We start from the raw sequence: 24,120 nt of genomic DNA, 5'->3' as shown, positions 1-24,120 counted from the left end.
GAGGGGTTTTCTAGAAGGGGGCTCCCTGCTGCCCCATGGCTTCAAAGAGAGCCCTGGAGTCCTGCATTCCCCACACCCTGCTGCCCTCAGCTCTCACCTCGGTAAATCTGGATGGAATGGTGTGGCCCTAGGGGTGGTATACGTCTCCTCTAGTCGCATCTCCCAAGGCAGGTTCTCCGCCCTCTTGACCTGTTCTTGGGCAGGTAATGTGCAGTGTGGGAGAGGAGAGCTATGTTGGGCCATGGGGAGGTGCAGGGAGGCTGCCGGGCCTCTGATCACCAAGGGTGAATCACTCCATACTCCCACAGCTTGAAGCTCTGTGGGGAACTACATCCTGCATCCTGCCTGCCTTCAGCCACCTCAGGTCTGTGGTCCAGACATTGTAAACCCTGAGCACAAGACTACCCTTGGGTTCAAGTTGAAACTGCTCTTTTTTCAAAAATCCACACTCCTTGTGTTAGTTTGCTAGGGTTGCTCTAACAGAGTGCCACAAATGGGGTGGCTAAGACCCACAGAAATGTACGGTCTCGGAGTTCTGGAGGCCAGAAGTCTGGGATCAGCATGTTGGCAGGGCTGGTTCCCTCAGTGGGCTGTGGGGAGAGTCTGTTCCAGGCATCCTCCCAGCTTCCAGTGGCTGCTGACAATCTCTGGGGTTCCTTGGCTTGTGGGTGCATCACCCCAAACTCCACCTTCATCACATGTTGTCTTCCCTGTGTGTGTGTCTGTGTTGAAAATCTCCCTCTTATAGAAGGACAGATTGAATTAGAGGCCCAGTGGAGGTCTATGCCAGGGTGACCTCATCTTAATTAATTATAACGGCCACGGCCCTATTTCCAAATAAGGTCACATTTTGAGGTCCTGGGGGTTAGAATTCCAACATATGAATTTTGGGGGACACAATTCAGCCCATAACAGTCCCTCTCAATTGTTTCATCAGTTTTGACCTGGTAACAGGAATCTCCTAAGTAAAAAGATCTCCTTCAAGGTACAAAGGACAAGACAAATGTTTCAACAAAGAGTTCAACAGATAATTACTGTGGAAATGAAACAAAGACCACCCAACTGAGAACAAGCAAAAGCTATTTATTCAGCCAGTTGGCCACCATCATTACATTTGGTAGAGAGACTCAAAGGCACGCGGGGGTGGATGGGAGGGTTGGGGGGGGTGGGGTGGGAAAGCTTGGTGGTGAAAAGAGGGAAGGTTCCAGGCCTTCAGGTAGTGCCCCATCGAAGCCCACTGGCATGGGACAGTGTAAGACGGGCTAACTGGGGGTGGTGGGACATCCTCTGTGGTTGGTCAGCGGTACGTTTGGCTTTCTCTGGTTGGTCCTGAGTTGTAAGTAGGGGCAAGAATTGATTAATTAAATTAACTGCAGCTGTCAATTGTTAACCAAATCCTGGTTGTTTGGATCAATTGCTGTGGAGGTTGTTTGACTTCCTGGACTAGTTCCCTAGGGTAGTGGGTTCGCTTCCTGGACTGGTGGCTGTGGATTGTGAGTCAAAGTTCTATTTTTATATATGGTCTGGCCCTCGTCCCTTTGTATAGTTCATCTCTCATCACAGAATCAACTTTTTGGGTAGATCTGCCAGATATTCATTTCCACAAATGACTTAATTATGTATCCTTATAAACTTATGAAAACAATAATTTAAATTCTTCCCAATCTTGAAACCTCAAGTTTTCCCAAGAGCCTCTTTCTTTGTCTTCCCAGCTCTCCTGCTTCACCTGGGTCATCACACAGGTCACGTTCCTGGGTCTCCTCTGATTCACCAACTCATCGGACATTTATTCAGCACTCCCAGACTCTGGGGAGGTGGGAGGAGTCTGAGGTTAGACACAGTCTCTACCTTCAGAGAGACCAGTGAGGAAGGCAAGCAGGTAGATACTATTGTCCAAAGTGCTCAGTTACCAGAGATAAACAAAGCTGGACACTAAGGTGATAAGGGGAGATTTTAGCAAGAAATATAACTTGCAATAGGGAAGTGGGTCCAATATGAACTGAACTCAACTGTACAGCGGTGGCTGGGCATCTTACAGGGAGAATAAGAGAGCAAGGAGGGATGAATGGGGGCTCAGCAGAGTCAAGGAAGTGAGACATCACAGACAGCTGGTCAATGTCCGTGCTGATCAGGCCAGCTCTGTCTGCTAGCGGTCATCAGAGTTAGGATTCTATCCTCCTACAGAGACTGGGAGACAGAGGCCCCATCCTTCCCAATGATTAAGTTTTAGAGGAATGGCTTTCAGGTCCTGAGTTGTAGGAGAAGTAAGTGGATGGATGGATATGTAGGTGGACAGAGAGAGAGAGATGCGGACATCTCTAAGGGACAGAGGAAGGAGTCACACATAAGCCCTTATTAGTAAATGATCCAAGAAAGCGTAGTCAGAGGCCTGCCATCAGGCATTTTCTAGAACAAAGAGTACATTCTTTTGGTAGCCTGGAGCTTTCTCAGACAGGCATTTTAAGGAGGACTTTGTTAGTGTTTGTTCAAGTCTTTAATGTGACGGGGACAGGGTGGACAAAAGTCATTTGTGTTGAGAGTCTGTAGTTTTTATAGGCCAGGTGGAGGCCTGGGTGAGAAGGCTCGGAGGAGTTTGTCAAGGAGAGAGTCGGTCACCGTGCTGCCCTGGAGGTGAGCACAGGCTGTTGAGTGGGGTGTGCGTGCGTGCGTGCGTGTGTGCGTGCGTGTGTCCATCCAGGGAGGAGGGGATAGCTTGACTTGGAAGATCAATCCAAGAAAACCAAATGAACCCCATCAGGAGAGGGAGAAGAAAAGAGAAGAAGGCAGGTCCAGGGTTATGGGACCTAAAATGTATACAATAAGAGGGCCCCCTTTAAAAAAATAAATTTATTTATTTTATTGAAGAGGGAAGGTAATTAGGTTTATTTATTTATTTTCAATGGAGGTACTGGGGATTGAACCCAGGACCTCGTGCATGTTAAGCATGCACTCTACCACTGAGCTCTCCCCTCCCCACTTAAGAGGGCCCTCTTTTAAAAGAAGATGCAAAATTAAGTAGCGGGACTGGGATTGGGGGCCTACAAGTAAGGGGGCCCCAAATTTAAGCTTCTCTTGGTTCATGGCAAATCTGCTTATTGGGAAGGGTATGTTCCAGGCTGTGTGAAGCGCAAGAACGAAGGCTTGGAGGATAGAAAGAGAACTGAAATAATTCAGAACTGAGTGTGCACGGAGAACACAGAAGAGGTAAAGCTAGAGAAATTGCCTGGGGGTCAAATTACAGAAGGTCTCATGAGTCAGGTAAGAGTATGGAGTTTTTTACTCTGTCGGCCGTGGGGAGTTGCTGGGGTTTAGGCGGGAAGAGTGACTAGATCACTGATCTATATACTAAAATGATCACTCTGGAAGGAAGTGTGGAGGATGGGCTGAGCCGGGTAAGGCCAGTTATAGACACCAGGTAGACGTTGTCTACAGGGCACTCCTGCTACACGCCAACAAAGACCCACACAACCTCACCGCACGTCTTGTGTATATGTGACTTCCGAACAGAAGCCGGGGCTTCCACAGAGAGAACTGTGCCTCATCAAAAGCATTGCTGGATTGTTCCTTCTCTAAGTTTAATATGCTTACATCAATTTTTGTGGAAAAGAGGCTCAAACTTAGCCTATGATTTGTTTTTAATTAATGTTGTGTGGCATAACATTTCATTTTGAATAGGAATGTATATATTTGTGTGTTTTTTGTCCTTGAGTATCCTGCAACTAAGAAGAAATAGACTTTTTAAATGATGATTTTAAAAGTCAGATGATTGTGTCACACCTTAATGTTTAATATTCTATTTCTACATAGGACATTCTGACAGAGCATTGCCCCGAAATGTGTGGGCTCTGGGTCACACTGTCTGTAACTGTGCTGAGAACAGCATAAGTTACGGAAGCAAAAATTTTTAATGAAAAGTTCAGCTACTGTTAGGCAGGTCCTGCTGCTTTTCACCAGGAAGCTTTTAGTTTGTTCCCTGGATGCTGATCCTTGATTTCCCTGCTCAGCTTTTCCTTTTTGGTTTATTATTGACAGATCTTTGCTTTGCTAGAATAGAGAGATTCCATGCTGGAGCCCAACCTGAGATACAGCATCTGGGAAGCATAACCATCAAATTTTACAAACGTCTTTCTTTCCAGTCTCAGAGAGAAGAAGGATTGTTTGGATCTGATCTAGCCTTCCTTTTGTGAAAGAAAAGCAATTCACAAAATGCCTAAATTTTATTGTGAGGGTGGCAGCAGCTACACATAATTCATTTTAATGTTGTCTAAGAATCTACACGTCGTCCCAGACTGGAAGGGATCTCAGATGCCAGCTGCTGCTCTGACTCTTTGCTCTTTTTTTTTTTTTAAATTGAAGTACAGTTGATTTTCAATGTTGTGTTAGTTTCTGGTGTACAGCAAAGTGATTCAGTCAAACGTGTGTATCTACATATTTTTTCATGATAGGTTATTACCAGATATTGAATATAGTTCTCTACGCTGTACTGTAAGGCCTTGTTGTTTATCTATTTTATATACAGTAGTTTTTATCTGCTAATCCCAAACTCCTAATTTAAGAGTCTCTGCTTTCTGAAGCAGCAAATGCAGTCTTGCCGTGGAGGTCCGATGTAGAAAAGAGGCAATAGCCCCCTGCTGTGGCTGTAAGGAAGGCCCTCTTGCCCACCCCCTTCCACGTGCACCTCAAACAGTGCCGTGAGCTTTGGTAACCTGGTTCACAACCACTGATTTGATGCAGTTCTTACATCTTCCCCTTAGGAAGCCGATGCTCAGCAAGGTAAAGTGAATCAACCCTGTTCACGATCACCAGCAATAAATCTTAATTTCCCTTCTTTCTTTCTCTTTTTTTAAACCAGTGTTCTGATCACGACTGCACACTGATTTATTTTTAAAATGTTTGCAGATAGTAAATCAAAGTGAGCTCCTTACTGAATCTTTTCATCAAGAAAGAATTAAACCATCCCGTATCGTGGAAACTCTTCCCTTGAATTTCTAAAGAAGTGGAACACGTGCCCATGGGTCTATCCATGACATCACTTGGGACTTACACAGACACTTTTATTCACATGATTATTTAACACTGAGGAACAATTAAATCCATCCTGTTTTACTGATTAAACAACTGAGATTCTGAAACTGGCTCTTCAGAAGGCAGCAAAGCAAGCCAGGGAATCCCTTCAGTTCCCATTGCCGGGGAAATTTATTTACACTTTCTGAAGGAGCAGTTGGGTGGCTTTGAGTCCTTTGCCACCTCTAGATGTTTCTTCCTACTTCAGAGGATTCTCACTTTTCTCTTTTGCATTATGATTATTTAGAGTTTATCCAATCTAAACACATAGTTTGCTCCCAAAGGGCAGACATGCTTTCATGAAGAAAGAGTCATTGTCCTTCCCTCCTTCTGATGAACCCACCCTCCCCTCCTCCAGACTCCCACTGGAAGAGTCCACAGTGACGGTGACATCCTTGCCCTAAGTGACTCCCTGTGAGACCAGGAACCAAGTGGCTTCTCCAGTAAGTCAGTTATGTCAATCATCGACAGAAAAATGGAGATTCTGAATGCAGAGCGATGAGCATGAATTCATTGAGGGCAAGAGCTCATTAGTTCATTTATTCGTTCATTCATTGGACAAACATTATGAAGAGCTGTCTGTGCCCCCAGAGTGTGAGGAAGCATCAGCGGATGGTGAGGAGGCCTGTTCACAATGGCTGTGCCTCAGAGCATCACAGAAGTGCCCTAAGAGCACCAGCTCCAGGCCCCCCTTAAGACAGGCAGAGGAGGCTCCAGGCACAGCAAGCATTAGAGCTGGACTTTGAGGAATGGCCTTCCTTCTGCAGGTGGAGGTGGAAGACAGCTACCTCAGCAGAGGAAATGGCAGCAGAGGAGTGGAAGATGTCAGGATGAAGGATGGGCAGGTCAGAGCCTCATCCCGGAGGTGCTAGGAGATAGACCTGGGAAGATGGTTGGACGCTTGCAAAGAACTGAGTGCCAGGTTGAGAGGTCCTGGTCATTCAGTGTTACTGGAGGTTGTCAGCAGGGGTGTGACAGCACCTGCAAGCTGCGGGGAGAAGGAAACAGAATATTCCTACAACGGTGTAGGGACGGTGAAGTGAAGGCCAGAACTGGGGAACCCACAGGGAGAATGGGCCAGGATAGCCATGGAAGATACGTTGAGGAAAGGGCAAGAAGCAGGGAGGAAGCCGGGTGTCCAAGGTGCCGCTCATGTTTTGAAATGACAGTGATGCCCTTGACTGAGGTGAGGGACAAAAGACAGTGACTTGTTTTTGGTAAGAAGGTTATGAGTTTAGTTTCGAATGTTGATTGAAAGACGAAGGTGTGTGTTTCTTGTGCTCCACTCCTGGGACCCGAAGAAAGCAATGGGTAAAATACGGGCAATACCCATGGGGACCATCCTGAGAAAGGAGGTTGTCAGGGAGATAATCAGATCATAAAGGACCCTCCCCCCACCCCCGAGTGCCTTTTGAAATTAGGTGTGATGGCAGCACTGGTCTGATCTCGTTCGGATCCCCATTTCCTTCTTCCTTCCCTTTTAAAAGTAACTGAAGCTTAAAGGTGAAAACGACTTTAAAATCATGGAAACCACGTTAGCACTATTGCCTCCCGCTATTAGCCACAGATTGGTGGTGACTGCCATTCTTGGAACTAGGATTCTCAGCCTCATGCTTGCAAGTCCTTGGGCTCATCTGGGGTTAGCTTCATCAGTTTGTCCACACAGAGCAGGATGAGGGTGAGGAACAAGAGACTCCAGCCAACGGCAGCCGCGATCCAGCCGTATTCATCCACTCCTGTGTGGCAACAGCGGGCTGCTTGTGGGCAGAAGTCTACATCTGTTGGGGAAGAGAGAGCAGGAATGGCAGAGCGCATCACCCCTGCCTCTCCTCTCCTCCCCGCCCCCAGCCTTTTCTCTAATTTGCGTAACATCGGGAACTGTAATAACAGGACAGCAAACATTTACTAAAGCACACCACACGCTATGCTAAGTGCTCTACACACGTTACCTTATTTATTCCTCACAAGGTGATGGCACAGTTATTCCTCCTGTTTGACGTGGAGAAACTGAGGCTGTAACCTGCCCAAGGTCATGAGACGGCAGAACTAGAACTCAAACCCAAGTCTGTAGGAGTCCAAAGCCATGTTCTTAACCTTGACGTATTAGCCTATTACCCTCCTTTGCAAGTGCCCAGAACTAAACACATTTGGTCATTCAATGAGGGCAGAATAAAGGGAACCAGAGAGAGTAAAGCAAACTTGCTACTAATTAGATACACATAGCAGTGGTTGCTTTAGGAAGCGCTGGGCTCCTTGCCGCTGGAAGTATTCAAGTAGAGGATGAACAGAAATATTCAAAGGGTACCACAACAAAGCTTCCGCACCCAGCAGAAGTTGGACTGGCTGATTTTTAGGGTCTTTCACAAGCATTTGAACTCAGGACATCTTTGGCAGCAGTCCTGGGGATGGGCCATTAAAGCTACTTGTACCCAAAGACTGTAAGCCTAAATGGGGACCAAGGCCAAGAGAGCTTTGTAGACATGCTTGGCAAACAGTTCTGGGGCGGCGGACAAACCCCATCAGTGCACAGGAAGGCCAGGGAGGCGCTCAGCCACCCGATACCAATTCACAGCAAGCAAGGAGGCTGAAGTGTCCCTCCCAGATCCAGGAAGAGCCCTGGGCTTAGGGAAGTTGCCAGAGGAAGCTTACTGGGGCACTGCTCCAGGGTCTCAAGGTCTGGATGGTAGACGGTCAAGGTTGAATTGCTGCTGCTGCTTGCTTCTGGAAGGAACAATAGAAGATTGTTCAGAAAGCAGGAAAAGCCATGCTCAGGCACAGCATTTGAAATTTTTTTTTTTGAATCACTAGTGCATATTATGAAAGTATTATGGAAGTTTTGGTCTAGGTACATTGAGATGTTATGCAACAAATCTAACCCTCTGTTGTAGACTGAACTGTGTCCCCCAGATCTGCACGTTGAAGTCTTACCCCACAGGAGTGCGATTTTACAGAAATAAGACCATTAAGTCATATGGGTGGGTCCTAATCCAGTAGGACTGGAGTCCCTGTAAGAAGAGGAAGAGGCACCAGGAACGGGGACTCAAAGACCAGGTGAGGACCTGGCGCAGAGGGGCCATCTGTCTGCAAGCCAAGGAGGGAGGCCGCAGGGGACAACAGAGCTGGTGACACCTGGAGCCTCCAGAACTGTGAGAAAATAAGCTTTGTTGTTTCAGCCACCCGGGCTGTGGGATTTCGTTAGGCAGCAAATGAACACACTCCTCTTTTCCTGCCCCTCCCCGTTCTCATCCGGAGATGCTTTACCTTCTTGTCTCATTGCCCTTCAGTCTCTGCATATTCCTAAACACTCTCTTTTAGCTGCTTTCCCTGCAGACAGGTGCATCTATACAAAGGTTTCTCTAGTATATAGTAACACAGTCACTTATAAATCTGGAATGTCTTTTCATAACTATCTTCAATTTCCTTCCAAAACTTGAACACATTAACATTGAAATCTGACCTTAATTCTTTATTTCTGATGATTATGATCACCCATTGTAAGGCAGAGGGTTTTCAAAAAATTTAAACACCCTGCCAACAAGTGGAGAGGTTGCTATAATATGCAGCACTTGGAACTGTCCCTTGACTGATAAGCATGGAGAACAGTGACAACAAGCACTTTAGCAGAAATTTTCAAAGCGGATGGTGAGAGGTTACAGAATTGAACATAAGGATTTCTGCGGGAGAAAAGCCACGACCCAAGTTCCCTAACTGGGAATAAGAAAACAGACTCTGTCCAATACGGTGGCCACCAACCATTGTGGCTGTTCAGGTTTACTTACATTAAATTAAAAATTCAGCTACTTGTCCATATTAGCCACATTCCAAGTGCTCAGTCACCACATGTGGCTAGTGGCTACCATATTGGAAGCACAGCACAGATATGGAACGTTTCCATTATCAAAAACGTTCTGTGAGACAGTGCCAATCTAGGCAGAGCAAGACCAAGAGACAATTTCAAACTATCTTTCTGGAAATTATACTGCTGTTCAATCTGCTTCTTTGGGAATACAAAAAAAAAAAAAAAAAAAAAAAAAAAGTTTGGAAACTCTCCAGGCCCCACGGACTCTAGGTTAGCATGTCCTTCAGAGGTGCTTGTTGTCACACAGCAGGGCAGGTTCTGAGGGAACTTCATGCTTATGGCTGCTCCGACTAATTTTATGCCACCACCCCCCGCCCCAGCCACTCCAATGTCCTGCTAAAGTATAGTCATTACTTTGATGCAATCTGATTGTTACTGTAAATTATTTACAACTAAATGCCATAGAGCTTGGTCTTTACTTGCTTTGGAAAAATTGATTCCTCAACATTTTAATTTCCCTTGTAACCCAGATCACTTCCTTGACCCTGACTTTCATCTCTCTTCTACCCTAAAATGGAAGTGGTCCCCGTCTGGAGCAAGTGAAAACAACCGAGCTGTTAATGGAACACTGGTGTTAAGTTAAACGGTATGAAACTGCCATTTCTATAGGGCAAACATTATTCACTATCTGCAGTTTTATGTGGTTCAAACTAAATAGCCTAGTTGTAAATTCTGAAGAATTTAAAAATCACCCACCTCCTTCATGAGCAAAGCTAGCCAGGAAACTGGTCCTGCTTACAGGCACTTCCAAAGTAAAGGCTGAGGGGAGGACCTAACCATTCAATGCTGTTGTGCTTGTCAAGTGTTTGAGGCCCTCTCATAAGCAGGGTGCCGCAGGGGTAAACAGAAAGAAAGACAGCACTTATGTGGGGAGGAGTGTAACTGGGAAATAAAAGGAACATGTTAACATTGGTTGAGTGTTTACCATGTGCTGTTTTATTAAAAGCTCTTTACAGGCAGTAACCCTATTTCATCCTTACAATAATCTTGTACATAAGCCACTGTGATTATCCCCATGTTAGAAATGAGGAAACTGGAGCACAGAGAGGGTAAGTAATTTGCTCAAGGACACACAGCTAATAAGTTGATAGAAGCTAGTAAGCTAGTAAGTTAATGGAATTGAGTTTCTTGAGAGCCCAGGCTCTGAGCCTCCACAGGAGAGACCATGAGGATGAGAGAGACAGATACACTGGAGGGGGGACTGCGAGGATGGATTTCGAGAGAGGGAGAATCTGTCAGGGAGCAGGGCAGACAGTGCTCTGAGCGGGGCTGAGGGGCAAGTTCAAAGCCAGGAGCATGAGACTGTAACTGCGGTCCCTGAGGTGCAGAGCCCAGCCTGGGGGAGCAAGAAGGGGGATGCCACCTAACGGCCCCCTCAGCCTCCACGAGAAAATGGGGCGATAACCTGATATCTCCTGAGCCAGGGCGAGGCGGGAGAGGGTTAAACAGCACAGGGCAGCTTTTGTGTGTTGAGGTTTTGTGCAAGTTGCAGAGGACACAAAAGGTCGGGGAGGGACAGAAGTCCTTAGTGAGAGGAGGAGATGCAAAGGGAGGATGACGACCCCAAAATGTGGGGATGCTGAGAAGGAGCCCTTGAGAAACAGCAACCAAATATGTTAGTTTAGGCCAATTTGGCCACCAGATGGGAGAGACTCTTTGTGGCAAGGGCCGGCAGAGGTGGATGCTCCTGTCTGAGCTGAACTGGTCTTAGGTAAACTTAAGACACACCCCAATCCCACCCTACCCTCTCCCACTTAATCCTTCAGATGAGAAAGAGCTGTTTCCTCTTTCCTTTGTGGGGGACTAACCCCAGCCAAAGAATCCTCCTCCTGCCTTCTTCCCTCCCGCCTCCCCTCCCTCCCTCTTCCCAGGTTGGCCTGGGAATAAAGCCCACAGTTCTACCTGCCAAACCAGCCGAGGGGAAGGAGGCAAAGACCAGGCTGAGGACCAGGGCGGCCCGGGGTGCAGAGCTGAGGTGCTTCATGCCGGAGAGGGAGGCTGCTGTCTGCACCGGCCCCTCAGAGTGTGCATGCGACCCGTCTCGTGGGTGCCGCGTCCCGCAGGAGCTTGAAAACAAGGCTGGCAGAGGTGAATTTCTGCTCTGTGTTTGAGGGAAAAGACAGGGGGTGGAGCAAAGGAAACTGGCTGTCACACCTTGCTCTCACCTGTCTGGGAGGGAAGCTGAGCTCTGCGGGGAGGGGGAGGAAGGGAGAGCGGTTTACATGGTTCTTCCTTAGCTCACATTTTGTCCCTGCTGAGAAAAAAGAGGACAGGAGAGGAGATCTGTGCCCTGCGGGTTTGAAGATAAACTTGTGGTGTCTTCTGTCTACAGGTGTAGCGCCAGATTCCTTAGTCCTTCTAGTCCAATATTTACTGAACCCTTACTGTGTGCACAGCATCCTCCTAAAGTCTGGCCATACCTGCCCTCAAAGGGCTTTCATTACAAACACACGTCATTAAAACACAGAGCAGTGTTTCAGGAAGGACTGGGGAAGGACAAAGCCCTTTGCTTCTCAGCCGCAGGAGGCCTCACTGGCTGGTGGGCGGCTTCGTGAAGAAGATGGCTTTGGATCTGGGCCTTGAAAGATGGACAGGATTTTGACAGGCCAAGAGGAGAAGTGGGCAACGCAGGCAGAAGGGACAGGCGAGCAGAGGCCCAGAGGTAAGAGGTGCTCAGATGTTCACCTTGACGGTGAGGCTGAGCCTCCCCTGGGCCAGGCTAGAGGGATTGAGACAATCAGGAGGCTGAAGGGAGGCTTTGTGAAGATTTGGAACTGAGTAATAGTTTGAATGAAGCTCTGCCTTCCGTCTAAAACATGCATTGAATACCCGACCAGGTATTGAAAGGCGCCAACCCAGGCGTTTGAGACTCAGAGATGATCAAGACCGGATCCTACCTCCTGATTCCTACTCAGTGCAGTGGTGAGAACAGGCAGTGAAGAAAGAACTGGGAGGGATTATGGTAGGCCTCAAATATGGGCATCTTCCCCTGTGATGGGGCATAAAAGACAGAGGGTGAAGTCGGCCTGAGAGCCACAGGGGAGAGAGCCGCAGCTGACGTGAGCTTCCGGCTGGGTATTGAAGTTTGCAGGTGCAGACGGCAGTTGACGGGCCTTTCGAGCAAACACAGGCAGGAGAGTGGTCTGTGCACGTCAGTGGCCTGGGAATGTGCGCTGTGTCCCTGAACGAGGACGGGCCCGGGTGAGAGAGTGAGGGATGAAGTGCAGCTCATTCCGGGCTCGTGGAAGGACACGTGGGCCACGTGTAAGCCCCGAATAAGGACGTCTCGTTGTAACACATCAGCCTGGGAGAGGCACTTTTTCTAATTTGCCCAAAGGTACAAATTAGTGGTGGCCGGATACTCCTGGATTTGGGGGCTGGGGGCAGGAGTGCTTCAGGAAGGCTAGTCTCCAGCAGCGTGCCAGAGTCCGGTTTAGGCCTCCCGCTTGGGTGCATGCTCGGTAATCACTGCGTAGCCGCTGCATCTTAGTCCTTGATGTGGGGGTGGGGGTCTGACAGTCCCCGTCCTCACGGAGCTCGGGGTCCAGTGAGGAAGACGGACCGACAAGTAATGACAACACCATGAAATAAGTGTGGGGAGGAGGGTTGTGGGTGAGAAGACTCAGAGAACATTTCACAGTGGAGGTGGCATTATGACCCGAGACTTGAGAGCCGTGTAGTTCACCAGGCACAGGAGAAGGGGACAGCATGCGCAAAGCCTCTGACACACGAACGTGTGTCCCTTATCTGGGGAGTAATTACTGTCCTTGGAGCATGCAGTGGGTCACGGTGTGTCTGGTTAGACTAAGAACAGATTACAAATGGGCCTGAAGTCTAATAAGGAAGTGGGACTCTACCTTCCAACCGGGGCATCCTGTAAGGCACCTGTAGATGTGGTCACCTTTGTATTTCAGAAAACTGGATGACAGAGGGCAGGCCTGGATTCAGAGAGATCATCTAAGAAGCTGTTGCAGAAATCCCAGATGGAGATCAAGAGAGCCCTGAAATAAGAAGTAGGACTGAAGATAGAGAAAAGAAGGGGTAGAGAAGAGGGAGACAGAATCGAGGGGTGTTCAGGAGGCCAAATCAGCAGAAGGGAGTCCAGGAGAAAGCCCCCAGGATGGAGGCCAGGTTTCCAGCTGCGGTGAGAGGATGGCCATGAGAGGGTGGATTTCCAGGCCCGCCTCTTATTGGCTGAGGGGCCCTGGACAGTTTACTTTATACATCCAAGCCTCTGGTTCTTAATCCAAAGAGTAATGGGACAGTAGCTCCTAGCTCAAGAGTCTGATGATGACTTAGTTAAGTAGTCCGTGGGAAATGCATTGCACAGTGCCGGATGATGGTAAGTACCCAGCAAATGGTAACCAGTATTTTAATAGAAGATTCATCAAAAGTAGAAAGTATGGGAGAAAGGCAGTTTTAGGGAAAAATCATGCCATTTATGTATTGATTTATTTATGTTCTGCCTTGGTCCAAAAAGGGTTTAACGAAGTTTACATACAATTAGTTCAGCTAGATGAAATAAAATAAACGGGAAGAAACGAGGCAAAGAGAAAGTTAGGGCAGGAAATAGGAGATGGGTCCCTGAGTGGGTTTAGAGCCCAAAACGGCACGCATGTTTTCTCAGCTTTCTGGCAGCCAGTGCGAAGAGCATAGCATGGTCACATACGTGACTCATGGGGGCATGAGACGAAAACGGCAGGGGAAGCCCAACTGCTCTCGATACCAAAACCAGAGAGGAATTTTCCCCGTGGGTCCCCACGGGGGCAATATTACTTAATGAGATGAACACTTTCTCCTATTTTTTCTCCTATCTTTTGATCTCTGTTCTTGACATTTTCCTCACTGTACACCCTGCAGTGAGCTTCACAGATGGGCTGATTTATACAATTCTCACTGGAGATAACAGCAGTGTGTTGGGCCTATGGGATTTTCAAGGGTCCCCCAGACGTTTGAGACCTGAAAAAAAATGTTCTCAGATCAAAATATGAACAGCAACAAAACCTGTGCAATCAAAAAAAAATTTTTTTTTCCAAAGTGAAGTTACACAATTCATTTCAAACATGTAAACAGAGAAAACTTAATGTAGGATGTTGAGCGCATTTTGATAAGTTTGATGTGAGCAAGAGCATGTCCCTCCAAAATGATGACAGCCTGGGACAGAGATTCTGAAAACAGCCCTGCCTAGGGTTGCTGTGATGCTGGTTTGAAGTGCAGGCACCCACCTAAGCCGACAGCATCATATCACATCACACAGTGGAAAGAATTCTGGGAAGCAGTGAATGCGGAGGGGACGGGTAATGATCTGTCCCCACCCTCTTTCTGTTTAATACATTGTTCTTTGATTTGGGACTGCCTTAGATTAAGTGTTTGCAAGTCAATTTAAAAGACAAGCATTCTCTTATCACCAGATGAAAGGATTTTAGTATCCTAAAATAGGATGGACTTGACTGGTCTCTGAGATTTTGTTTTTGTTTTTGTTTTTTTCCTTTCCTTTTTCGGGGGTGGGGAGGAGGTAATTAGGTTTACTTATTTATTTAGTTTTAGAGGAAGTACTGGGGATTGAACCCAGGTCCTCTTGCATGCTAAGCATGCTTTCTGCCACTTGGGCTATACCCTCCCCTCTTTGATGGGTCTCTGAGAACTCAGTAGTTGTCAATGGAAGGACTGCATGGTGGCTGTTCTCCAAGTGTCACCATCATTAGCTGTCTTTTTTAACAGGTCTGTAACTAAAACTCTAGGCAGCTGGTTACCTCACCTCCACTAGTAAGTTTTTCATGCATTTTTACATCAGGTTTGCTTTGCAAAGGGCACCAGGAAGTTGTATTGCTCAAAGCTAGACGTTCTGCAGAAGCTTTCTCAAGCTTTCTTTTTTCTTTTTTAATGGTTGAGGAAGGTGTTTGATTACACATACTTTAAAAACAGTCCAGGCTAAAATGTCTCTGACCAGGCTCCGTGCTGGGGTCGGTGTGGCCAAGACCGTGGAGTTCTAAGGCTCTCACTGCCTCCCATTTTGTCTGTTTTCCCTGATATAATTTCATTTGAAAAAGAGAGGGAGCCAAGCGTTTCCTGGGCAAAATGATTGAAAACCAGCATTCCGTGGCCTGGAAGCGCATCCGCCTACGGGAACGACATTTTCTGTGAGGAAGCGTCCCTTGTGATTCTGATCTCCCTCTCTACCTGCCTCCCCACCTCTGGGAAGAGATCACTGGCTTGGAACTCGGGGTACTTATTTCTCATTCATCCACTCGGAGGAGAGTCGCGGCCCTGACCGCTCCTGTGCCCACTGGTCCCTATCTTCCCAGCAGAGATGGGGTCTGTGGCTCTCCCTGCGTGGGGCTTTGTCGGAATCTGTTTTCACAAAATAATGTCAGTCTCTAGTTGCTCGTAGGACTGAAACATCTAGACCTCCCCCTAAGCAGCACTTTGTGGAGAAGCTTAACCTGCCGTTCAGTTATGGGTGCATGATTTGGAGGAAGTGAGGAGAACTACACAGAGTCCGATCTGAGATCATGTCATAGAGCTGAGAGAAGGAACAAGGTGACCAAGGCCTGGAACCCACCCTTTGGAACCAATTCTGAGCGGTTCCAGGGGTGAGTCATTCGATTTGCTCTTAACCCACAGTTGCGCTAGGGGGCGGTGGGGATGGTGGGCCTGTGGCCAGGACAGAGGTGGGTTTAACAAAACACTTCCTCTTGGCTGAGACCATCTTCCCCCGGGCTTGGATCTCCTTATCACAGAAGTGTATTTCTGTCTGAATTTTCAAGCATATGGAGGTTTCCCAATTACCTCTTTGGTACTGATGTCTAACTTCATTGCATTGAGCTCTGCAAACACACTTCGATGATTTTTATTTTCTGATATTCATTAAGAACCATCACATGGCCAATTTTTATAAATGCTTGGCAGTGCTTGAAAAGACTATGCTATGCAGTTGTGGGGTTCAGTATTCTGTATAAGTCTGTTAGGTAAAGACTGCTGATTGTGTGGTTCATATCTTCTAAAAATATATTTTTAAATCCATTGAATACTGAGACAGAGATTGTTGGATTCCTCTTTTCCTTGTAGTCCTGTCTATTTTTGTACTGAGTATTTGAAGTTGTCATTAGGCTTCATACAAATACAGAATTATGACACCTTCCTGATGAACTGAACCTTCTTTAAGAAATAATTTTGTGACATTCCTCTTAATCTCTAGGAATGTTGTTCTGTGATAAAATTTACCTGGTCTGTTATTGCTACAGCTCTCCCACCTTTCTTTTGCTTAATTTTGCATGTACATCATTTTCCATCATTTCTTTCAACTTCAGTAAGTCCTTATTATATTTTAGATGTGTACCTTATAAAAAACATGATGTTGGATTTTGAAAAACCCACTGACAATCTTTGTCTTTAATTTGGCCACTGGATCTATTCACATGGACTGTATTTACTGATTGGCTTAGGGTTTTTTTTAATTGAAGTATAATCAATGTACAATGTTATGTCAATTTCTGGTGTACCGCATAATAGTTCAGTATATACATGCAGATATTTGTTTTCATATTCTTTTTCATTATGGGTCACTACAAGATAAATACAGTTCCTTGTGCTATACAGTATAAACTTGTTTGACTGGCTTAGGTTTTGAATCTGCCATCTTACCAAGTGCTCTCTGGTTTTCCCATCTGTCTTATGTTCCTTTTTTTACCCCCTCACTACATTTGGACTGAGTTGATTATTATTCCATTTTTTTTTTTTTAGAGATTACAGCATGCATTCTGATCTCATCAAAGTCTAATATTAATCGATACTTTTATTGTCTTCATAGATACTGCAAAGACTTTGGGAATTCACTCCTGATTTTCATACCATTATGGTCACATATTTTTAACTATACACATACTTTTTAACTCAGCAGGTCACTATTACTGTTTAATAAAGTGAATGTTTAAATTTATCCAGATATTTGCCAACCTATTGTTCTTCACTCCTTTCTGCAAGTCTGGTCTTTGATGTGCCATCATTTTCCTTCTCCGTGAAGAACACCTTTTAGGATTCCCTCACTGGAGTGTTTGTCTGTCTGGATGGATAAGTTTTCATTCTTGAAGATGTTCTCCAACAGTATTTTTACTGGGTGTAGAATTCTAGGTTGACAGATATTTTCTTTCAGTGCTTTAAATATATTTTTCTATTTCTTTTAACTTTCCTGGTTTCTGTTGAGAGCTGTCCATCTGATTGGTGCTTCCTTGTAGGTAATCTGTCTCTTTTTTAATTTCACTGTTTCTAAGAGTTTTGCTCTGTCTTTGGGTTTCAGCGGTTTTATTCTGATGGGCTCAGGTATGGGTTTCTTTTTATTTGCCTCGCTTGGGGTTTGTAGACAATTGAATGTGGGATCTGATGTCTTTCATCAGTTTTGAAAAGTTCTCAGCCATCAAATACTGCTTCTGTGCCATTCTTTTCTCTCCTTCTGGGACTCCAGTTACATGTAAGTTAGGCTTTTCCACTGAATCCTCTCATTCTTTGCCCTCTTCTTTATTCTCCATTCTTCTGTTTTCATGCGCTTTATTCTGAATATTTTCTTCTGCCCTTTTATTAACTCTCTTGTCATCTGTGTCTGATTCACTTTATAACTACTCATTGGGTTCTTAATTTCAGTTATTTTAGCGTTAGTTCTAGAATTTTCATTTTGTATCTTAAAAAATAACTTTCTGTTATTCAGTCTTGTTTTTCATCTTCACGAACAGAGTGAAGATAAATTTTTTTTAATCTGTGTCTGATAACTTCAATATTTGCTCACCCCCATTGGTCTGTTTCTATTAATTATTTCTGCTGCTTTTCCTTCATGTTGTTGTGTTTCCTCACGTACCTGGTTATATTCTACTGTGTGAAAAATTGTAATTATAGACAATTGCTTGTAGAAATAACTTGAGTCCTAGGATCACCTAGGATGAGGCATAATCTTTTTTTTTTTTTGGTTGCTTCAGTCAGGTGCTTGGGACCACAACAGTCTGCCATCCTGTCAATCCAGTCTCAGTAACTGAGATGATTTGTATGTAGCTAAGTTGTAGACTTTGTTAGGTTCAGCTTATTTTGGCCACCTTTCCTTCTAATGGCTCTTGGGAAATTATTCCCCAAAGAAATAATCATACACACGAAATGTACATCCAAGATTCTCCATCTCAACATCACAATATTTGTGAAAATAAAAGTTTAGAAGCCTCCTATAATGGGATATAATGTTTAATTCTAAAATGATGTTTTAGGATAATGGTTATTATTTGGGAAAACACCTGCTATATAACATAAAGCAGAAAAAGCAGGATATAAAACTGTATATTAAATATGTTTCCAGTATTATAATACAAAGAAAAAGTTTTGAAAAATATCCTCCCCAAGATGTTAGCAGTGGTCATATCTAGAATTACACTTTGAGGTGATTTTTATTTTCTTCTTTATACTTTTTTTTTTTTTGATGTCTTTCAGATTCTCTACAATGAATGTGTTTTATAATTAGGAAATAAAATCAAGTTAATATATTTTTTAAAAGAGTAGTTCACAGGAAAGCAATGCAATCACAGAGCAGATAGGCTGGAGTTTACAGGATCTGTCTGATTGCCTGGGAAAAACATTCAATATCAGTAAATCTTTTCCATTAAAAAAAATCTTAATTAAGTTTCAAGTTGCATATGGTGCAGAGAACTGCTTATTGACAGCCTCTGTTCCTGGGGTGCCCAAGATATATAACAGAATGTACAAGACACACCCACAAATGTTCAGGACAAAAAGAAGACTAGAAATAAGATATGGAAAAAGAAAACATAGAATCTCCATGTTAGAAAGGCACCTAGAGGCCACCTAGGCCAGTCTTTTACCTTATAAGAATTCTCCCCTACAAAGAAAATGGTAGTTAATAGTTTGGTATTGCTGCATTTGACCTCTCAAGGTCATTACTTGGACTTCGTTAAATGCCTCAAGTGACAGGTTTCTTACTAACTTTTAAGGCAGTCATTTCCACCGTGGGATAGCTCCAACTGTGAGAAAGTTAGTGAGTTACTAGCCTCAAACAGGTAAGGGCATTTTAAGGTGAAGTTAATGAATGGTTGGAGGGGAGGTCCTGTTCAGCTCCAAGCCCCGTGATTGGTAATTCAGTTCCCAGTCTTACCATTTGTGCAAAATGCTTCTGTTGGCACAACAGTGCTTGTGGTTAAGCTCCTTTTCTTGTTTAATAAACAGAGATGTGTGTTCTCAGAAAGTAATTTTAAGCTAAGGTTTTTGGGAAATAAGCTGCATGTTTTGATCAACACTCAGCTGAGTTTTCTTTTCCAGTTCTGTCCACATGCAGCTAAAAAGGACCAGGCAGCTGAGTGAGAGATGGTTGGTTCTCTCTTCCCAGCATCTGACGTCTCTCCTCTGTGGCCTCCAGCCTCTTCTAGAACTTTCCTTTACTCACTTTTTCTCATCTCTCTGTCCAGGCTGCCCGTGGCCCCTGAGGGGCCAACACAACCAACCCTGAGCCAGGAGTCTTGGATTCTAGTGTTCTTGTGTAAGGTGATGTGACCTTGGTGGAAGTCACATCACCTTACTGATGATGTTACCCAGGAGATATGGCAGGTGGGTCTCTGGGAGGGGGACAGAGGGAGGAAAGTCCAGAGAAACGCTCCTTTCAATCCTACGGGGGAAGACCTTTGTCTGGGCTCCTCAGGACTCCCCAGAGGGGGTAAATTATCCCCAGAAGGGGTTCTGCTACATACTCTGCCTACACAAAGGTTGTTAAGTCCTGTGAGAAACAAACTGGAAAGCTGCAGGGATAAAGCAAAAACCCTGTGTCAGGAGCCCTGTGTTCTGCGTGCAGTTCTGTCAGTAGCTGTGTGACCATAGGCCAATCCCTTCACCTCCCTGGGCCTGTTTCTTTCTCTCTAAAGTAAAGGGGTTGGATTAGATCTCTAAGTTCTTCCAGGGGCACAGTTCTATGACTCTGTGCTCAATATAGTATATTAAATGGAGAAAGAAGAGAAATGAGCTAGTAAAGTATTTTTTTTTAAAAAAGTAGACATAGAAATCATACTGGAAAGAAACTCTCTAATAGAATTTAGGGTAAATATTATCACAGAAAAGACAAATAACCAGGGAGGTGCTCCCCAGTGAAAAACTTGGAGATGCAATGGGTAAAATCCATGCTCGACAAACTTAGGAGTGTTCTGTCCTCTTCAGGATGAAACTTCTTTTTCCTAAATCGCACTTCCGGTCAGTCTGAGACTTGCATTGAAGACAGGAATCAAAGGGATGTAAAGTGGCTGTGCTCTGGGGAGAAGGGAAACAGAGAGCAAGCCCGGCGTTGAGCTGGAGGAAAGGGAGCCAGAGGCTCCATGATGGAGGGTCTCCCTAGGAACGAGGTGGCCGTGTGCTGAGCAGGGAAGTGGGCTGGGGTGGAGGGTGGAGAAGAGTGTAGGTGTTCCTGAGAGCCACCAGGTGGTGGTGGTGGGGGGCCCTTTCTCAGGCCATGATCTAGAGGACAGAAAGATGTAGAATAGCAGTGAGGGTCAAAGTGACATTGGATGGCACCATTGTGCACTAAGAACCATCACAGGAGAAGGTCTGTGGCCAGGAGTGGGGATGTTCATGGCAGGGGATGGTCCTGGTTCTAGCACACATAATATTGTCCTCAGTGTGCTGATAACATAAACTCGTCAACTCATGAATGTTACTGTCCACAAGTTGCATCTGATTGTGTGTGAAGTTGAATATCATTCTTTCTTTTTGGCAACCTCAGATCATTCTCTTTCTGTCTCTAGTGCTTTATCCTTTAGAGCCCATTGTGAAGGCTCGTGGATGGTGGACTCAGTGTCTGGCCTCTGGTGGAGAAGGGCTAGGTAAGTGGTTGGTAAAATCAATTCTTTGAATGAAGGCAATTTGTCTGGAATTCAGTTCAGAAAAATTAGACCTTGCTTTTAGAAAATCAAGTTGTTACTTTTGCAGCTTACCTTTTTTTTTTTTTTAATTTATGGCTTAAATTTCTTGCAAGCATGTTGGCTTGCTCTCCAGTTTTCCCTTTCCATTCTTTAAATTCTGATGATCTCCTGTAAACTGATCTTGTACAGCTGAGCATGTGGTATCATCCTAATCCTGGGTGCAAGGATTTGGGAACAAAGGAGGCCGTTTGTTTAAAGGAATGCCTACTTTGAAGAGGTCTAAGTGGTGTGCTTCCCTCTTCGGCTCTGCAAGAGCTGTTTCATAGAAAGTCTTCAGGGCAGGAAAGTGTTTTGCCAGAAACCAGCATGGACAAGTGTGGAGTGGCCGCAAACTGGCATCGGGCCCCAGACTTGTGTAAAGAATGGGGACAGTGGTATTGAACATCCAGTGTCAAAAGCAGCGTTCATTTGGATCCTATATGGAATTGATTCTGCTCTAAGAGGGTGGTTTCTCTCAAGACCTAATGCCAAATGTAAGTGTTAATGAGGGTCTTGAAAGTCTATTAAAATACATAGTATTTAATGATTAATAGGAGAATGACTTGCTTAGTGAAAAAGTCAGTGACACAAATAATTACAGAAATGCGAGCATACTGTCCGGCTTTGGTAAGTCATTTAGTCTCCCCATGCCTCCGCTCCAGCCAGTGGGTTGGACTGAATCTCTGTCTCTTTCAGCGAGTGACTGGAAACCCTTTAGGGCCAGAGCCGAGCCTGGCTCCTCTCCCACTTTCTCCTCTCCCTTCGCGGTGGGGAGCCCCTAGCACTGCTAGAGAGTTTCCGAGGTTTACTTTGGTTTTAGACTGACTTGGACTGCGGTTGTTCACATTTTCCCTCTTCCAGCTGTCTGTGACTCCTCAGTGCTGTGAAAAGTTACCTGTAAAATACAGCACTCAGTCAGGAAACTTCCAGAGAAATATAAGTGATATCTTTGTATGGTTCAAAGAGAGTGTCTCAAATGTACAGAATGGATGAGAAAAAGTGGATGTCGCCATTTTTTTAAATGTGCTGTGTAACCAGAGCTCACAGAGTTCTTTTGGCTTGTCAACTGTCCCTTCCCTTGAAAAATAAATGAAACCATCCTGTGACACTTCATTTTCTCATCACCTGCTACCCTGCCCTTCTTCCTTTCAACAGCCTGATAGTTTGAAAGAATTGTTGCTCCCTGTGGTCTCCTCACCAGCCACTGACTTCCTAACATCACAGTCTTTACTTTGAATTCTGCCCCTTTCATTCCACTGAAGTAGGTCCATCGGGGTCACCAGGAACCTCCATATGCTTCTCAGGCCTCCTCTTCCACAACCAACCCATGGTTCTTGAGACATTTTCTTCTCTTGAATTCTCTCCTTCAGATGATCCTTCTCCCTCTCTGTTTCTGGTCCGTCTCCTCTGTCCCGTCTTGAAACCTTGAATTCTCCCATGTTCAGACCTGACTTTATTGCTTCCCCTTTGTGACAGGCTGAATTGTGTCCCCCACCAAATTCTCATGTTGAAGTCCGCACCCCAGTCCCTCAGAATGTCACCTTACTTGGAAACAGGGTCTTTGCAGAGGTAATTAGTTAAGATGAGGCCACACTCATACTGCAGTATGCTGGGCCCTTACTCCAATATGTGTGGTGTCCTTGTAAGAAGGAGAGATTTGGACATAGACACACACATGTGAAGTTGAAAGCAGAGATCAGGTGATGCTTCTACAAGGCAAAGAACCCCAGAGATTGCCAGCACACCACCAGAAGCTGGGTGAGAGGCATGGAACAGACTGTCTCTCACAGCCCTTAGAAGGAATCAACCCTGCTGACACCTTAATCTTAGGCTCTAGCCTCTGGAACAATTAGATGAGAAATTCTGTTGTTTAAACTACCCAGTTTGTGGTATTGGCAGCCTAATACACCCCTCTATCCCCTCCCCAGGCCAGTTCCAATGTTTTGGTCCACATGCCCCTTTATACTCTTAAAAATTAACAGCCCCAAAATATTCTGGCTTATGCGGACTCTATCTACTGATATTTACCACAATAGAAATTCAAACTGAGAAATTTAAAAAATCTTATATATAAGCTCATCTAAAATAATATGAAACCTGTTATAGGTTGATAAAAATATACATTTTAATGAAAATAACTGTATTTCCCAACAGAGTGGCATTGTTTTATTTTGCAAATCTCTTTTATGTCTGACAATGAAGGACAGCTGGATGCCTTTTGCATTTATGTTTGCATTCAATCTGTTGCTGTTGGTTATTTTTGTTTGAGTAGACGAAGAAAAGAAATTTGTCGTTTAAAAAGGGGGAAAATGTTTTATTAGCTTTTTCAGACAGTTGTGGATATTTTCCTTTGATACTACGCCAAAACTTAACAAGTAGTAAAATTTAAAAGCTTAGTTGCAGGAGATGGGGATAGCTCAGTGGTGAAGTGCATACTTAGCATGCATGAGGTCCTGGGTTCAATTCCTCATACCATCATTAAATAGATAAATAAATAAGTAAACCCAACTACCCCTCCCTGGCCAAAAAAAAAAAAAAAAAAAAAAAAAAAAAAAAAAAGCTTAGTTGCAATGTGGAATTCGAAACCAAACCTTTTCATTAAAATCCACTGGCTAATCATGCACTTCTGATGAATCATTTGCCTGTCCACGATTTTATAACATTACACGTTGGTCATTGGAGAAATACTGGTTCACAGATCTTCCAAATGTTGTTATGTTTCATTATACAGTACACTAAGAGGAAGATCATATTTACAAATATCTCCACAGAAATATCCTCTTTAGAAAGGTTTTAGTATTAGAAAGCTGTCAAGTTCATGGTGGCAGGTAAGAGTTCTCTAAAATTGTAATTTTATCATCGGTCAGTTGTTTTCCTTTGAAGTGACAGCATGATTTGGATCACTTCTGAGAAAATGCCTGCCGAATGCCAAAGTCTGAATAACCTTAGCTGGTTAGCTGTTCTTTCAAGTAAAAAGTGGTATTCTGTGAAAATGGCAGCTAATTCAGCTTGCCACTCAAATAATTGCTTTTTTTTTTTTACTTCGTTATGCTGTTAGAATGATTTGTATGTACCTTCCATCTTGACACATGGGATACTGAAAATAAAAACCATTTCCTCTTTGGCCTGGACCACTGTGCCTGTCTCCTAACTGCTCTGCCCGAGATGCCCCTTTCCCCTTCCCCCCAACCCACCCCATAATTAGAAATATGTTTTCAAAGATGTATCATTGGCGTGCACCCACAGCCTTCACACCTATCAAGGCCT

At 44.7% G+C, this 24,120-nt stretch overlaps 2 protein-coding genes across 8 annotated transcripts in view; one reads left to right on the top strand and one right to left on the bottom strand.

The window, feature by feature from the left end:
* Positions 1-5,033: 5,033 nt before the first annotated feature.
* On the bottom strand, positions 5,034-10,960 carry TMEM213 (transmembrane protein 213). Its single transcript, XM_006185339.3, has 3 exons — positions 10,826-10,960; positions 7,714-7,785; positions 5,034-6,842 (listed from the first exon to the last, which is right to left on the bottom strand). The coding sequence occupies exons 1-3, from the start codon at positions 10,905-10,907 to the stop codon at positions 6,673-6,675; spliced, it is 324 nt and encodes a 107-aa protein (XP_006185401.1). The 5' UTR covers positions 10,908-10,960; the 3' UTR covers positions 5,034-6,672.
* The window catches only part of ATP6V0A4 (ATPase H+ transporting V0 subunit a4), a 70,164-nt gene continuing 56,928 nt past the window's right edge, over positions 10,885-24,120 (top strand). Inside the window, exons 1-2 of one of the 7 annotated variants that reach the window (XM_032483441.1) lie at positions 10,889-11,011; positions 20,698-20,775. The gene's annotated coding sequence lies outside the window, so the exon portion shown is untranslated. Of the gene's footprint in view, positions 11,012-11,463; positions 11,586-13,182; positions 13,266-19,392; positions 19,517-20,697; positions 20,776-24,120 lie in introns of those variants that run through there. The other 6 variants (XM_032483442.1, XM_014559891.2, XM_032483440.1 and 3 more) reach the window with 6 other exon arrangements.

Source organism: Camelus ferus, chromosome 7 (genome assembly GCF_009834535.1).
Source record: "Camelus ferus isolate YT-003-E chromosome 7, BCGSAC_Cfer_1.0, whole genome shotgun sequence".
Classification (NCBI taxonomy): Eukaryota; Metazoa; Chordata; class Mammalia; order Artiodactyla; family Camelidae; genus Camelus; species Camelus ferus.
The sequence above is the reverse complement of the archived record's forward strand: the minus strand, read 5'-3'. Positions and strand labels throughout refer to the sequence as shown.

Excerpts from the sequence above, each read along its gene's own strand:
- TMEM213 (XM_006185339.3), bottom strand. The coding sequence starts at position 10,907 with ATGAAGCACCTCAGCTCTGCACCCCGGGCCGCCCTGGTCCTCAGCCTG. Across the intron at positions 7,786-10,825 it reads CCCCTCGGCTGGTTTGGCAG|AAGCAAGCAGCAGCAGCAAT; the intron begins GTAGAACTGTGG and ends TGTTCCTTCCAG. Across the intron at positions 6,843-7,713 it reads GACCCTGGAGCAGTGCCCCA|ATGTAGACTTCTGCCCACAA; the intron begins GTAAGCTTCCTC and ends CTTCCCCAACAG.